Source organism: Lytechinus pictus, chromosome 15 (assembly GCF_037042905.1).
Source record: "Lytechinus pictus isolate F3 Inbred chromosome 15, Lp3.0, whole genome shotgun sequence".
In the NCBI taxonomy this organism is placed as follows: Eukaryota; Metazoa; Echinodermata; class Echinoidea; order Temnopleuroida; family Toxopneustidae; genus Lytechinus; species Lytechinus pictus.
The window spans coordinates 1274572-1293080 of NC_087259.1; the positions used below are offsets into that span (position 1 = coordinate 1274572).

Here is an 18509-nt window from a genome sequence, read left to right on the forward strand (position 1 = left end):
TTCAAATTGTTTAAAACTCAAGAAAATTATTTCAATGAATTTTCATGACAGTCGATCCTCTCTAGATTTCAAGATGGTGGCCATTTTGCAGCATATCTATTAGACAGATAACTGGGGGGGGGGGGGGAATTTCAATACCCCATGATGCCAAATTTCAAAAAAATACCTACGTTATAATTATGATACTTGATTTCTTTCAATGATTTTTTTTATGGCAGCCATCTTGGATTTCAAGATGGCTGCCATTTGGCAACTGAGGTATCACGGGCCTAAAACATTTCCCATAGACTCGTGTGTTAAAGAGGCGCTCTAAAAAAAAGAAGGATGAAATTCGAGAATTGAATGTTTACTACCTGTCCAGTGGATAGGATATATGTCTGACATTCCATATCTGACCAGAAAAGGGTACCTCGACCAGCTCATTTTAAAAATAAATCGGCATTTATGAAGACTACACCTGACAGGATCAAATTCATCACTTGAGACAGTAAAATGGCAATACTTCTCCCGCCAGTATAAAAATACATTGTAGTTCCAAAGTGGTGATATATCTTCCCAATTTGAAAAAAAGGAAGTTCAGTAAAGTTACCCTCCCTAGAATCAGTGTTAGATTATCAATCATATTCATTCATCTTTGTCAATCAGCAATATCAAAATTAAAAATTGAGAATTAAATGGGTTGGCTCGAATGAATATCTTTGGCCCGTATAACTCTGACTCAGGGGATCAGATCGCTGAGGGCCAGCAATATTTGAAATAAGCTCCCCACACTACTTCTATATGTCAAAGTGCAATACCGCAGATCATATAAAACTCAACGAAATAATTGCAATATTTCTAAGGCAGCCAGCTTCGAATTCAAGATGTGGGCCATTTTTCCGCTGACCAATTGTCAGATTGCTTGGAGCCAGCAATTTTTTTTAATGAACTCACCCAGATACCGATATACTACAAATTTCAGGGGCACATATTATGTTAAATTCAAGAAAATAAGTTCAATGATTTCTCATGGCGGCCATCTTGGATTTCAAAATGGCGGCCGACCCGATGGTCAAATCACTTGGGGTCGGCAATATTTGAAATCAGCACCCCGAATTAAGCCTATATGCCAAATTTCAGTGTCACATATCATGTAAAACTCAAGAAAATGACATTTAATGATTTTTCATGGCGGCCATCTTGGATTTCAAAATGGCGGCCATTTAGCCGCCGACCAAATGGTCAAATTGCTGGGGGCCGGCAATATTTGAAATCAGTGCCTAAATATACCCAAACATACCAAATTTCAGTGTCACACGTCATGTAAAACTCAAGAAAATGACATTAATGATTTCAAAATGGCGGCCATCTTGGATTTCAAAATGGCGGCCGACGCGATGGTCAAATCACTTGGGGCCGGCAATATTTGAAATCAGCACCCCAATTAAGCCTATATGCCAAATTTCAATACCGCAGTTCATATAAAACTCGAGAAAATGATTGCAATAATATATCATGGCGGCCAATTTTGATTTCAAGATGGCGGCCATTTTGCCGCGACCAAATGGTCAAATTGCTGATGGGCGGCAATATTTGAAATCAGTGCCTCAAAATACCCCTATATGCCAAATTTCAGTGTCACATGCCATGTAAAACTCAAGAAATTGACATTTAATGATATTTCATGGCGGCCATCTTGGATTTCAAAATGGCGGCCGACCCGATGGTCAAATCGCGTGGGGCCGGCAATTTTTGAAATCAGCGCCCAAAAATACCCCTGTATGCCAAAATTCACACTTTCTGCCAGATCCGAGCATCTTGGCCATTTTTTGTCACATAACCGCTCCACTAATGTCTCAATATTGATTTTCGTGACAGTTTATCAAATATTTTGGCTCGCGATTTGCGCTCGCATTAATGGTTAAAAGATATTTTGACTGATGCATTCTATTGATGAATAATTCATAATTACAAAATTGCTTGAAATGTCCAATTTTCAGGCCATAATATCATCAGATTTCTCGCCCTCATTAGGCATTAATAAATAAGATATAAGATATATAATAATTTAACGATTAAATTGTCCCTTTTGTTTCATCTCGCGCTTAGCAAGAGGAATAGGAAGATAGTCATCATTTTCATATGACATGTCCCAAGGATGTCCCGGTCCTATGTCAAAACTCAAATGACAATGAAAAATATCAGCTCTTTATTATTTATATGCTATCCATATCCACCTCACAATTTTCTTACAAAGTGCTTGAAATATATAGCTGAAATGGACTCTTTTTCAGATTTTCATGATAAAAGAGGTGTAGAATGCCTAGATTCTAGGTCTAAATCTGAAACACGCGCATGTTTATTCAGATATTCAACTTGTTCTCTATTTAAATCATCCAGTTTCAGATCGCAATATCAAAAATTTTCTGCTCGCGCATTGTGCTCGCATTATTAATGTAGAAAGATCCCCTATTACTCATCTTTTTCATAATTTACAAAACATGAATAGAGAAAACGGGAGTTTTTAGGTCTAAATCTCGAATTTTTCTGCTCGCGCTTCGCTTGCATCAATTGGTTAGTTATATAGCTACCCCGTTCACGATTACGAAAATTGATTAAAATTTTGATTCTTTTTGTAGAAATGTCAACAATTTCAGCTCGCGATTCGCGCTAGCATTATTTGATTGTTGAAATACATGTATGTAACGTCTTCATGGCTAAGTGCAAACAGTCCTTAACAAGTACCTTCTCGATCAGTTTAAAAAAAAAAAAATTATGGCTGCACTTTGCACTCGCATTATTAAGGTAAGGACCGGGTGTAAGGAATGCCCCCAATTACCCATCCTTTTCATGATTTACAAAACATGAATTGAGTGTCTCGTTCCTATAGGTCTAAATCTCAAAATTTTCCGCTCGCGCTTCGCGTTCGCATCAATTGTTTAGTTATATACCTATTATATGTTTCAGTTACAAAAAGTGCTTAGAATTTCCATTCTTTAGGCAAAAATTTAAGCTCGTGCTTCGCGCTCGCATTATTTGATTGTTGAAATATGTAACGTATTCATGGCTAACCTTTTCCATCAGTTAACATCTGCTCGCACTTCGCGTTCGAAGTAATTATTTAGTTGCATATACATCTTTTTCAGGATAACAAACATTGCCCATGCAGAATGTTCAAATTTTAGGAAAAAATACAAAAAATTCCCCCCCCCCCAAAAAAAAAAATAAATAAATAAATTTGCTCGTGCTTCGCACTCGCATTATATAGATAAGGATTATGATATTATATATTTATGTTGAATTATAAGAATAAAGCTAAAAAGTGGCCATGAGGACTATATACTCCTTCAATGAAACAAACAAAAATCGTCTTCGAGCGGCCGATCGGGGATTAACATATGGCTGGAAAAAAATCGCCCCCCCCCCCCCATTGGCGAAGGCTGGATCCGCCCCTGTTTTGTCCCCCCTACCTTTCGGGACAGATTTCCGCCCATGGAACCACGTAAGCTATTCACAGTCACCATAACATCATCATTGCAAAGATGATTTAAGATTCAGTGTAAAAAGGCCCTGGAATTCACCTCCGGAGTATGACTTGAATTTGTGATTGTGATTAGCGTTCTTGATTCTAGTTTGGTTTCACTCTTGCTAAAAATTCGTCATTAGAATTATTTTTCACTGGAATCATCGTTCAATTTGCGATTTGGTACCGTGTGCACAAAAGGCGGTCAGACTCTCGAGCTCATTCAAACCCATTGTTCCCCCGGATTGTAAGCTGAGAACCCTGACCATACATGACATTCATTACCTTCAAATTGTTCTTTTTATGTTCCGATTCCAAATCCGCGAACTTCCAGACAACCTTTTTAAAATATTCCGTTTCAATACATTTATTCATAATTACCCAACCCGACCTCTAAAAATATTAATTTACCACCCTTTCACACGGTAAAAAAAATCGTAATTTGAATGATGATTCCAGTGAAAAATAAGGCTAATGACGAATATTAAGCACGTGTGAATCCAGACTAAAAATGATTGGAATCACGAACGCTAATCACAGTCACGATTACAATAGCAACCATCATTACAATGATGATTCACGTGTGAAAAGGACCTTAGAAAACCCAAGAACAGCTCTTTCCCGTTGACAGGTAGATCTATTCGACATACTGGACATTTGGAATTCTCTTTCATTTTATATTTGTTAGCATGGTTAGTGCCCAACGAAAAATTCCTTTAAGAGCTAGGGCAAGTTAAAAATTTCCTTCTTTCAAAATATGAAACACAAGGCTGATAATATAACGTCATATATGTTGTATTACCATTGCAGGGATACATAACATACCGGGGAACATACCACCACACATATTATGTAGTTTCTTGCTATTGTTTGTGATTATTATGATACAAACAAAATACCTTACCAACGAGTCTCTGTTCTCAAACCATGATTGTATTTTATAAATTGTTAGTACTCTCTTCATGTTTCTCTATTTCTATTCAATTCTCTCGACCTCCCACTCTGTTTCTCGATCACCCCTCACTCTATCTCTCTTGCTCTTTTCTAACCTCTTATTTGATGCACGCATCATTGAATGTTTAATTTATGTATCTATGTATTTTGGGGGGAAAATGAAAAACTTGGGGAGATGTACAGTTAATGCTGTCATAAAAGCATTCTTTTTACTCAAGCTGTAAAATGCTTCAAAACATATTTTCTCTCTCTCTTCAAATTAAAAAAAAACTTTCTCATCCAGTCACTGTTAGCTGATTTAGGTCCCAACACTTTTAGTATTTGAATATGGAAATGAATAAATTGAATTGAACGGAATATTAGTCACTAACATAAGCCTGTTTATTTGGCTAATGGCTTGACTAATAATATCTGGCTTAAAATGACTTGTTTAAGCAGGGGCGACGGAACCGGGGACTTGCCCTCGTAGGGGAAAAATTCTTTTTTTTCAAAATGGTGCCCCTTTTCACAATGAAATGCCCTTTTTGAAGAAAAACAACACATTTTAGGTTAGAAAATAACAAAAATTTTGCTCGCGCTTCGCGCTGGCATCAATTATTGTTTAGTAAGATATCTTTCCTTGGTTACAAAAATGCACACAAAAAAAATATCCAGTTTTCAGGTTGGAATATCACAAATTTTGGGCTCACGATTTGCGCTCGCATTAATTATTGTTTAATAAGGTACTCATTTTGTCTTGGTTACAGCAAGGGTTACACTTTGTAATTCCGAAGGTTCTTAATTCCGAAGATTCTTTATTCTGAAGGTTCGTAATTCCGAAACACGCAAATTGCCTATACCTCGATGTTCGTTAATCCGAAAACGTAAAAGGGTTCGTTTATATACGAACATTTGTGGCGTTATTCCGAAGGTTCGATAATCCGAAAACGAAATAAGGTTCGATGTTCCGAAGGATCGTTAGTCCGAAAACGAAATAAGGTTCGTTGTTCCGAAGGTTCGTTAATCCGAAAACGAAATAAGGTTCGTTGTTCCGAAGGTTCGTTAGTCCGAAAACGAAATAAGGTTCGTTAATCATTACGTTTTCGGACTGACGAACCTTCGGAATTACGAAACTCACTTTGTTTTCGGACTACGAACCTTCGGAATTACGAACCTCATTTCGTTTTCGGACTTACGAACCTTCGGAAATACGAACCTTCGGAATAACGAATCTTCGGAATATCCGAACCTTCGGAATAACGAAGCTTCGGAATTACGAATGTATGCGACAGCAAGTGCTTAGAATGTCCATTTTTCATGTTGGTATATCACAAATTTTTGCCTCGCGTTTTACGCTTGCATCCATTTTTTATAATAAGATACTCATCTTGTTCTTGGTTACAAAAAGTGCTTAAAATTTCCAGTTTTCAGTTTAATTGGAATATCACAAATTTTCAGTTCTCGCTTCGCGCTCTCATTATTCGATTGGTGAGATGAGTACCGCTCACTCGCGGAAAACAAAGCCTAAATGTATATTTCATCATGTATATTACAAAAGGGCTTTGCTCAACTTGATTACTGCAAAACACACAACTACTTCACGTTGATGATAATCTCATGGTGAAAATAACCGTTTGCATCAAAATACCAATTTTGACAGAGAAGTGCCCTTTTATGGCTTCGCATACATTCGTAATTCCGAAGCTTCGTTATTCCGAAGGTTCGGATATTCCGAAGGTTCGTTATTCCGAAGGTTCGTAAGTCCGAAAACGAAATGAGGTTCGTAATTCCGAAGGTTCGTTAGTCCCTGCTTAAACAAGTCATTTTAAGCCAGATATTAGTCAAGCCATTAGCCAAATAGATAGACTTATGTTAGTGACTAATATTCAGTTCAATTCAATTTCATATAATAAAATACAAAAGAAATAGTGAGTGGATGACGTCATCAGTCTCCTCATTTGCATACCAACCAGGATGTGCATATAACTTTTTTGTGAAATTAAGCAAAACTTTAAAATGTCATACCTTTCTTATTTTACATCCGATTTGGATGAAATTTTCAGTGTTATGCTTGTTGGATTTTTCTCTTTTTATTCAAATCAATTTTTTGTTGGGGTGGACTTGTCCTTTAAAGCGTATTCATCTAAGAATTTCCCATTGTCTGTGGAAAATTGATTTTCATGAAAAATCCAAAATGGCCGCCAAAATTGTAATTTTTACCCCATTGGACACGATTTGGCAAAGGGAACACCAAGATACATTAACTAGACACTTCAGCCAATTAAAAAAAAGTTGGTTAAAAAAAATCCGACTCAACTACATGGATGAAAGCTGTTTTCATGTATATAGTATTAGAACAGTAAAAAGGTAAAAACTGAAGGAAAGAAAGGGTGCATGAGAGTGGGATTGAAAAAAAAATATCGAGAGAAGCAGTAAGAAGATACGGGTGAAGAAGACAAAGAAAGTGAAACTTTGGAAGAGGAATATTAAGGGGGATCGAGGAATGGGGATGTGGTGTCGGGACTGGGGACGTTATATAAGAATTATCTTCCAAACGCTAACGTGTGGGTTTTTTTATAAAAAGATAAAATAGAGTGGTTTATTTTTCCTGTGTTCTGCTTTTCTTCTTATATTTCTTCTTCTTATTCTTCTTCTGTTCCCTTCTTCTCCTTTTCATTTCCTTTCCTTTTCAAGATTCAAAAGGTTATATGATCTGATATATTATGTAGAAAAATACAATCTGAAAATATATATTTTCGCCATAGCCCAATTATGAGCAATTAAAACATCTAAATGGACTCATAATTATTATGGTAAATGTGCACATTTGTGTTTCAGAAAACGCTCAACCGGAATGATCACTCTCAACAAAAAAAATCCAGTGTTTTTTCAGTTTATATTCAAAACCAAGAAGAACATCACAAATGATGTGCATTAGCATATAAATTGCTACATTCTAAGATCAAAGAAGGAAGTATTTACAATCAGAGGTAAAACTGTATACTACAATTTAACACAAGATTTTTTTTTTGCGGGGGGGGGGCTTCTGGGGGCTTGAAAATTTTTCGACGTCGTTATTTTTTTCAATACAATGAAAATGGCTTATTGTGGATAGCCTTACACACACCAAACAGCAAGTCCCCCCTCCTATAATAATATTTTCTAACATCGTGCGAGGGAGCGTAGCGACCGAGCGAAAAAAAAATAACATTTTCAAAATGCTTGAGAATTTTTAATTTATATTATGCATCAGGGCCTGATTAATGTTACAGATGCAGATGAGGGCATTTAACGATAAAGGAGGGGGGTAGGACTGGTTATCAGAAAATGGGTTTGTATTAATCGTCACTCTCTCCTGTGGCGTTTTTTAAGACTTTGAACGTAGGAGGTATAATAGAACAATGACACTCCTTAAAAATATTACGAGGGAATTTGGTGACCAGGGAGAAAATGTTTGAAGTGAACGTAGTATTTGGAGCACTTAATGATCTTTAAAAATAAATGAAAGGCCTACACTTGCAACATCGTTAAAGGGATGCTCCGGATTGAAAATAGTTATATACATAGAGTAGAATTCACAGCAAATTGCCGAAAATTTCATCAAAATTGGATAACAAATAATAAATTCAGCAATATTTTGTGAAAACAGTCGTCATGAAAATTCATTAGGTAGGCTGATGATGTCACATCCCCACTTTCCGTTGAAATAATGAAATAAGTTGCAGCAATAAATATCTAATGCACTAAATCAGTTGTCAATCCAATTTATTGGAAAAAAAATTGAATAAACCTAATATCATATAATAAAATACAAAAGAACAAGTGGGGATGTGACATCATCAGTCAATCTAATGAATATTCATAAAGACATGCCTAGAACTGTTTCATCGGAATAATGCTAATCTTTAAAATTCAATAACTTTGTTATTTCACTTACTTGTTATCCGATTTTGATCTAATTTTCAGCATTTTGCTCAGTGAATTTTACTCTATTTATTTAGATATAAATATTTTCAGCCCGGACCATCCCTTTAAGGGGTGCATTTTCAGAAAATGAAAAATACTTGCTTAGGGTGCTTTTCGAACCCCATGTTCACTTATGGTATCCACTTGTCAATGGAAATGGCCCCCGGGGTGTAGGAAACATCTATCATTGTGGTTGGTTTAGCAAGTGTGCGCCTAACAGGCTGCTAGAAAATCTATGAATCCAGTGACCGGGTAATAATAATTGTGAAGTGCTTTGCAGTCGTAGATTGATAAAGCGATATATATAAAAGCCAATCATTGTTATCTGTGCCCATATAACCCGACTGGGTTACAAGTGGGAATTTATTAATGGGATGCATTATGTGTTGATTTCGCTTTAGAAAAGAAAATGTAGGCCCCAGATGGCTCCATCTCAGATGAACTTTCTGGGTTCCTTATCCCATGATTCGGACTCCACTCATGAATATTCATTACAACAGTAAATGAACAAAAAATTTAGCTAGTATTAAAGTGTTTGTTTATGCCATATTTCCACCACAAAAAATCCAGAAATATATTTGATGTATATATCATATCAGTCATAATTAATTAAACACCTCAGAATGGTCAGCTTAGTCCATGCAATCTAAATGTTCGATGTAGGTAAGAGTATAGATCGATTATTCACATTATTATGAGTTCTGAATATCAATTAATGAAGGTATCAACTTTTATTCTATTGGTGTCAAGGGTTCTATTTCGCGAACTCTCTTTGCCTCATGGAAAGGTTGACAGCTGCAAGTAAATCTAAATTTTCGATTATATTTAGTGTTTAGTTGGCATCATTCGTGCAGCATTCAGTTGCAGTAAGTTGAATCTTCGAGAACCGTTTGTGTTGTCACTTTTTCATGAAGTCAGTTAAGATCTTCCCAGTTCCAATACCGACGTGATGAGGAGGCATGACGTGAAATAAGATCCGAACCCTGAAAAGAGAAATATGAAAAAAATGTCTTTATTAAACTTTAAATCAGAAAAAGGTATATGTATGAGACCTGTACGTGGCGCACTTTAAAATTGTTTATACATGTATGTGAATGTTTTTATTCCTATTATTTATGTGAACTGATAAATTTTCTTGATAATGGAATCCAAGCGAATTAAAGCGACACTGAATATGGGCAAGCCACTAGCGTACGTACGGGGGGGGGGGCAGGGGGGCAGTCTGCCCCCCTGACGAGTCACAACCCATGCAAATGACGTATCCCTGCCCCCCTGACGAGCTTGAAAACCTATTTTGCCCCCCCCCCTGACCAGCTTGAAGACCTATTTTGCCCCCCCCCCCTGACCAGCTTGAAGACCTTTTTTTTTTTTTTTTTGCTTGTCAAATTTTTCGGCCGGTTTTGCCCCCCTGTGGAAAATCGTAGGTACGCCACTGGTTGGGGCAATCCTATGCTACCCTGAAAACTATTAAGTAAGAACAGTTTTTTTTATAAGAGTGGAAATAGTCCAGGATAGAAGGGGTCGAACCTTGTTTTTTTATATACACAATGTTTTTTTATGGTTTCTTGTCAATTTGAGGGTGCTGATTCCGAATCTGAATGATGCTACTCGTGTAACCTTGAGCATTTTCTGCAAATTGGCAAAATCCAATATGGCCGCCAAAATATTCAAATTACCCATGAAAATCATAAAAATGTCCACACATTGGCTATAAAGTACATGCAATTGTGCTGCCGGAGTGAAATAATATCTGAAAAAATGATTTTTGTCAAAATATTTATTTTCTTGATATCAAAATGGCCGCCATCATAGACCCCTGTACAATATGAATGGGGAAAATTAATTTTTACAAAATTGAGCACTGAAATGCAAGTAATTATGATCTATGAGTGAAGCAATGTCTGAAAACATGATTGCTAACGATATATATCATTTGTTATGTCAGTTATGTGATAAATCCTGTATTTTGATATTCAAAATGGCCTCCAAAAGCCCTAACACTATTATGTACAATGTGAATGGTGACACAAAAAAATCACAAGAGTGAGCACTAAAATGCATTTTGTTAAGATAAACGAGTGGAATACTGACTAAAAACATTATTGTTAACTAAATTTATTATTTAACATGCCATGTATGTGATAAACCCTGTATTTTGATATTTAATATGGCCGCCAAAGGCCCTAAAATTATGATCTACGATGTGAGAGAGGACAAAAATAATCACAAGGTGAGCACTAAAACGTATTCTTTTGTGGTAAATTAGTGGAATACTGTCTTCAAATATAATTTGCAACGAAATATATTATTCGGATTTCATATTTGTGTTAAATATTGTATTTTGACTTTCAAAATGGCCGCCAAAAGACATTGACTGTATTATGTACAATCGATCTGGGAAACCAATTTTCACAGGAGTCAGCACCATAACATGCATATAATTGTGATTTAAGAGTAAAATATTGTCTGAAAACATAATTTCTAACAAGATATATCATTCATTCTGCCAGGTAGGTGATAAATAATGTATTTTGAAAGTCAAAATGGCCGCTACAGGCCCTAACGGTAGGCTTATTATGTACTTTGTGAATGGGAACATATAATTTTAACAGAATTTGGCTTAGCTTGACTAAATGATGTTGCATGTATGAGTGAAATATCGTCTGAAAATATGATTTCTAACCAAATAGATCATTTCTTATGTTATTTAGGTGATAAATGCTATATTTAAATTTCAAAATGGCTGCAATATGTTTCTTTGTGGAAATTATCTTTCCCCATTCAAATTTTACATATTAAGATAAGGAACTATGGCGGCCATTTTTCATTTTTAAAAGGCTGCATTCATCACCTTTATGACACAAGCTATGATATATTTCGTTAGAAATCATTGGGTTTAGACAATACTTAACACTTACATCAAAATTAAGCCATTTTCATAGTAAAAATTTTGTCAAAATTATCTGTCCCCAGTTACAATGTACATACTACTTTGGGCTATGGCAGCAAATTTGAATTTCAAAGTAAGGCCTTTATTACCTTTTCAACCATTATGTGATGTATTTAGTCAGAAATCATGTTCAAGACCAAATTTTACCTATACATCACATAGTTACGTGCGTTTTTGGTTCTCATTCTGGTGATGATTAGTTTCCCTATATGCATGTTACAGAATTTGTAGGGGCTTGTGCGGCCGTTTTGAAAGTCAAAATACAGTATTTGTCACCTACATGGGAGAGGAAATTTTATATTTCATTAAAAAAATCACGTTTTCAAACAATATTTTCCTTATACAACATAATTATATGGATTTCATAGTCAGGCAAATCCTAATTCTTTCAAAAGTATTTGTCCCCATTTACATTTTAGATAATACTGTAAGGGCCCATAGGGGCCATTTTGAATTTTACAATACAGCATTTATCTCATGCATGAAAAAGGAAATGATATGTTTCGCCAGAAAACATGTTTTTAGACAATATTTCGCTCGTAGATTACAATTACATTCATTTTATTGTTTTTACTCTTGTGAAAATTAGTTTCTTCATTCGCTTTGTTCATCATACAGATAGGGCCTATGGCAGCCATTTTGAATGTCAACATGCAGCATAATTACCGAAATTGCAAGGGAAATGATATGTTTCGTTAGAAATCCTTTTTGTCAGACAGTGTTACACCAATATTTCGCAGTTATTGGCATTTTAAAGTCAAACAAATTCAAAGGTTGTGAAAATTATTTGTCCCCTTTTATATATTGTACACAGTATAAGGGGTCTATGACAGCCATTTTGAATATCATAATACAGCATTTATCACATTAGATAGTATACAAATGACATAGTTTTGTTAATAGTCATGTTTTCAGACAGTAGTCCACTCGCAGGTCACAATCACCTGCAATAATAGTGCTCTTGTTTGAAAAAAAAAATTTCCCCATTCATATTCTACATAATAAAGTATACAGGGGTTATGGCGGCCATTTTGAATATCAATGAAATAAATATTTTGTCAAATATCGCTTTTCCAATTGGTATTTCACTTCTGCACAACAACTACATGCATTTTATAGCTAATGTGTGGGCAATTTTATGATTTTCATGGGTAATTTGCATATTTTGGCGGCCATATTGGATTTTGCCAATTTGCGGAAAATGCTCAAGGTTACAAGAGTGGCATCATTCAGATTCGGAATCAGCACCCTCGAATTGACAAGAAACCATAAAAAAACATTGTATATCTAAAAAACAAGGTTCGACCCCTTGTCTATGGGGCCTATCCTGGACTAAAAACGCTTTCACTCTCGGCCCTTTCCACCCCTTCCGTGCACCTTCTGAATTTTTAGAGTGTACTTTTCTTAATCCACACTGCTCTGAATTTCTTTTCAGTTCCAATATATTTCCAAATCACCTTTGTTTTGGAATTCAACCCCTAAAGTCTTAAAGGACAAATCCATCCCAACAAAAAGGTATTCTGAATAAAAAAGAGAAAAAAAACACCAAGCATAACACTGAAAATTTAATCAAAATCGGATGTAAAATAAGAATGTTTTGACATTTTAAAATTTCGCCCCGAGTTTCGCGTAATTTCACAACAGTTATATGCACATCCTGGTCGCTATGCAAATGACGGAACCGATGGCGTCATCCATTCATTATTTCTTCTGCATGAAATATGAAAAATTCAAATTTTCCCCCATTGTCCTGTGAAAGAAGGTTTATTCCTCTCTGAACATGTGGATTTACCATTGTTTCAAAATTTCATGGTTCAGTCAAGTTGGTCCTTATTGTCAAATCTACAAAAATTGAAATACTGCATAATTCAAACAATAAAATACAAAATGAATAGTGAATGATGGACAGCATCGACTCTCTCATTTGCATGTCAATGGGTTGTGCATATAACTATTTTGTGAACAATAAGCGAAACTTTAAAATGTGATATTTGTTTTATTTTACATCCGATTTTGATAAAATTTTCAATTTACTCTTGTCTGATTTTTCTATATTGATTTAAAAGAATATTTTTCTGGGGTAGACTTGACCTTTAATGTGTGGGATCATAAATATACTGTATATTAAAGTTTTATTGCATCAATGGCGTGGGGGTTGAGTGCTTGCCCACCCCCCCCCCCAAAAAAAAAAGAAACACGACCAAGAATATAAAAAGAAAATGAAAGAGAGAAGGGTGAAACTATCATTTTTTGAATATTATGTCAAAATCTATCACAAAATTGGATTTTGGTTATACAGATTTCGAAATTTTTGCTCGCTCACAACTTTTTATAAACATTACCCGATATGCCATATCTGGCCCAATCAAAACTTTTGACTCATTACGCCACAGTATTGCATTATCAAAAACAATGTTTACTCACATATATTTTTTTACAAAAAAACCCAAACAAACAAATGTGATATAATTGATTATTGCTCGTTCATTGATTTCTACAATACTAAAGAAATGTAATGTTATATTCGACAACACTGTGTTTAGGGGAAGACATCACAATATTTTTTCAGTGGAAAACATCTTAAAGGAGACAATTTTGCTGAGGCCTCCATTCCACACAGCGGAGACCTTTGAAGGACCTTTGAAAGACCAAAATTTGGCAAGGTCTTGCAGCAGTCTCCAAGATCACTGAAATTTGTCATCTCTGTGGAATGGCTCAGAAAGACCCCTCAAAGAACTCAAAAAAAAAAGTGATTGGTACTTCTTGTCTTGCTGTGCTTATACTAGAGATCTTTCAATCATCTTTCAGAGATCTTTTATGCAACAAGAAATCTTTCAGATTCTTTCCATGGACTTTGCCTGATCTTTCAATGATCTCTCATGAGCCTTATACAGTGATCTCCGCAAAAAATCTTGAGAGAGTGTCGAAAGATCATAAAAAGTCTAATACGAACTTTGAAAGTTCATCGAAAGACCACTGAAAGACCATCAAAAGACAATTTTCATGTAAGACCGCTGAAAGACTGTTTTGAACCGTTTCAAAAAGTGCTGACCAATCTAAATACCTCTTCTTATTAAAAAGCTTAAAAGATCTTCAGCCTTATCATAATCTATTTAGGCTCAAACAGAAATAATAACTTGATTTCATGTTTTAGATCAAAAGTTTCCCCTATATTACAAAATCTTTTTCTTTTTTTTTCTTTTTCTTTTCCAAACACATGACCTGAGAGAATATTTAAAGCATCATGCAATGGCTGAATAAAAAGAGGTGTTTTGATCCGCACCAAGCTCATTAACATTAACAATGCAAAACCCCTCTAGTCATGAATATCACTTGGATAAAGGAAGCTACTTTTGGGGGGCTTGCCGACTGACTGCTCCATAAATGACGTTCTCATAATGGGCATTGAAGCGATTAAAATTCACAACAAATCCCGCCAAACCATATCATCCATAGAGAATCATTTTGAATCAGAAAACTACATATAACCCCTCACGCCTAACCATGCATGCATAGCCCTGGACCCCACATCCCTCCTCTCAAATCACACACACACACCCCCTCACTACCAAGCACATGAACATGACGCCACAGCCACTTAACACAGGTATGCTTTTCTGCATTATCTCTTTACTTCGTTGATTTATATATATATATACAATTAAGTTATTATATTATTGTGTGTAAGCTACCGATATCAAAGTATATTATGTTCCATCAGTAATTGCTAAATACACACATGTAATCGGCACACAACAGGTCTTCATTTCGTATACATTTTTTTGCCCACACATGCACGTTATATACACTGATCAGAAAGTAACTCCTCCGGTAACTGCGTTACGTTGTATCATCCGTATATTCTCCTTGATCTGTTTTCCTATAATGTGCTCTCCTATTTGTGTTTTCTTATGTCGTTCTGTACACAAAAACTTAATGAAAATCTAGCCTCTGTCTAAATAAAGTATTTTAACACTTCTCATATTTCAGATAAATAAGGACCGCTGTTACTTCTCAAAATCTCAGATGTAGACCAACCAGACCTCCACACTCGCTAATTTTATTTCATTTTCTGTTCAAACTTAGGTCGTATAAGAATGTTACTTACTGACCTTCAATTTATCTGCCAGATTTCATTGTCTTCTTTCAAAATGTGTTATATCAATAAATATAATATCAAACGAAAATATAAACTTTCCCTTCTTATTCCTTAAGGTAGTTTTATACTTGCCTCCACCCCTTTGTTCGTCTTTTACTTTCTTTTGCTTTGTCTGGGGTTTTGAGGTCAAGTATTTTTTTTTTTCATATGTAATTTATGTATTCCATGTTTTTTTCATTGGGGATTGACCTTGATAGATCAATATGGCCTTTGTCAATCCCCTCCACATTTTGATCTTCTATGTCTTTTTTTATGTAATATATTGTAACTATTTATACTTGTATTGTTATTATCTATTGTATGTATTCGATTGTACTGATATTGTATATTTTTTATTCAATATTTGAAAAGTAAATTGAATTGAATTGATTATAATTTTGTTTTTCGCTACCGATATGTGACGTGAATCGAATTAATATTGGGCATAGTTTACATCTGAAACTCGCCATGTATAATCAACAACTGTGAACTGTACATTATTACGAGACTTCTAGAAGGCGAATATCCGGGGCGAATATACGGAACGTATTCCGCAAAATTTCTGAAATCATATATATCTTTGAAAGATATATACTCTTTCGTTTTTGTCTCACCTGCATAGCAGAGTGAGACTATAGGCGCCGCTTTTCCGACGGCGGCGGCGTCAACACCAAATCTTAACCTGAGGTTAAGTTTTTGAAATGACAGCATAACTTAGAAAGTATATGGACCTAGTTCATGAAACTTATACATAAGGTTAATCAAGTATCACTGAACATCCTGCATGAGTTTCACGTCACATGATTAAGGTCAAAGGTCATTTAGGGTCAATGAACTTTGGCCGAATTGGGGGTATCTGTTGAATTACCATCATAACTTTAAAAGTTTATGGATCTGATTCATGAAACTTGAACATAATAGTAATCAAGTATTACTGAAATCCTGTGCAAGTTTCAGGTCACATGATTAAGGTCAAAGGTCATTTAGGGTCAATGAACTTTGGCCGAATTGGGGGTATCTGTTGAATTACCATCATAACTTTGAAAGTTTATGAATCTGATTCATGCAACTTGGACATAATAGTAATCAAGTATTACTGAACATCCTGTGCAAGTTTCAGGTCACATGATTAAGGTCAAAGGTCATTTAGGGTCAATGAACTTTGGCCAAATTGGGGGTATTTGTTGAATTACCATTATAACTTTGAAAGTATGTTGGTCTATTTCATAAAACTTGGACATAAGAGTAATCAAGTATCACTGAACATCCTGTGCGCATTTTAGGTCACATGACCAAGGTCAAAGGTCAATGAACTTTGGCCATAATGGGGGTATCTGTTGAATTACCCGAATTACCATCATAACTTTGAAAGTTTATGGATCTGACTCGTGAAACTTGGACATAAGAGTTATCAAGTATCACTGAACATCCAAGGTCAAAGGTCATGTAACAGGGGCCGCGGAAGCGGGGGGGCTAGGGGGCTTCAGCCCCCCACTTTTTTCCAAAACCGTGTACAAAAACTTAAAAATGACCATAGGATTGTGATTTTTTGCATGGTCAGCCCCCCCACTTTTGGCTCAGACCCCCCACTTTGAAAACCGTTCCGCGGCTCCTGTGTAAGGTCAATGAACTTTGGCCACGTTGGGGGTATTTGTTGAATTACCATCATATCTCTGTAAGTGTATTGGTCTAGTTCATAAAACGTGGAAGTAAGAGTAACCAAGTATCACTGAACATCTTGTGCGAGTTATAGTAGTTTTCAAAGTCAGCACTGCTGCTATATTGAATCGCGTGATGCAGGTGAGACCGCCAGAGGCATTCCACTTGATTAATGATCTGAATCGGAACTGTATCATATTGGTCACTGTATGTGCTGCAAAACTTTATCCGAGGAATGTATTGGGAATATATAGACATCATAATTTCGAAGTTATTCAGTCGGATTATGCGAGACCAAGAGTTCAAAATGGCGCTTTCAGACCTGTCGACCGACGAAATAAGGCAGAGATACCAAATTAAGGGACCATCTAATTCTAATCAAAAGAAACCAGCTGGGAGAAATGTCCCTTTCGAGCAAATTGACCTTGCTCCCTCAAAGAAGAACGCCAATTGCACGAGCTTTACAACAATAGAAACGATACTTGGATAAAAGCGATCGGTCAAAGATTTTCATCGCGATCAGATTGGTCAGTGACAATAAACAGTTGTGACCCAATGAAGATTGAATTCATTGCCAGAGAATGGATTGGATCCGAGAAAGATGGGCTAATATAATCGTTTACATCACAACGGGTAAAATCCTTATTCAGGGTAAACACTACGATGTCTGGAGTAAGGAGGAATTCCTGTCTAACATGTCTAGTCGAGATATGGTAAAGAAAAATTAATGACACAATCTGCATGATACTACAGACGACCTCCTGAGGATTTGCCACCTTTCGCAATCATCACGGACGCTAATATTAGGGCCCCCTTACACAAAAGTTGACGCTTAATCATACACTTGATTTTTAAGATTGATTGTACATTATAGTCAATAGAATCAAACGTAGAAAACTGCTCTACAATCAATGCTAAGATTTGTGTTACAGGGGGGTTACAGGCCCTACAGATCTGCTTTTCGTGTGCAAAATTCTTTCCCGCGACACGCCATACATGCATGTATTACGACTGATGACTGGAGATATTCGAAATGCAGGACCTAAAATAGAATATGACATGGATAAGAAAGTGTTTTTTCAAACAAATCGAGTACATATATTGAGTGAGGAAAAACTTACTAAATTAAGGCTTAGATATAGATCATTACAGTCCATCGAATCGATATTGCATTTAATGTGGATTATTGGTGGATCTCTCGCAATTGATTCCATCTGTCAGATCACCTCTCTAGCCGAACCCATTTCGCATATGTACACAGCGTATGCAATACGTTTGCATGCGGGTTTCTTTTGTTTCTTTTGTTCACTCCTTCTACACAAACGATACGCCTCTAGCACACGATGTAAAGGGTATTATGT

At 35.9% G+C, this 18509-nt stretch overlaps 1 protein-coding gene across 1 annotated transcript in view; it reads right to left on the reverse strand.

Annotated features, from left to right (window-relative positions):
• Nucleotides 1-7312: 7312 nt before the first annotated feature.
• LOC135156829 (uncharacterized) overlaps nucleotides 7313-18509 on the reverse strand; it is a 31348-nt gene continuing 20151 nt past the window's right edge. Inside the window, exon 3 of the mRNA XM_064110445.1 lies at nucleotides 7313-9384. Within this exon, the coding sequence (XP_063966515.1) occupies nucleotides 9300-9384 (85 nt within the window). The 3' untranslated portion in view covers nucleotides 7313-9299. The remainder of the gene's footprint in view (nucleotides 9385-18509) is intronic.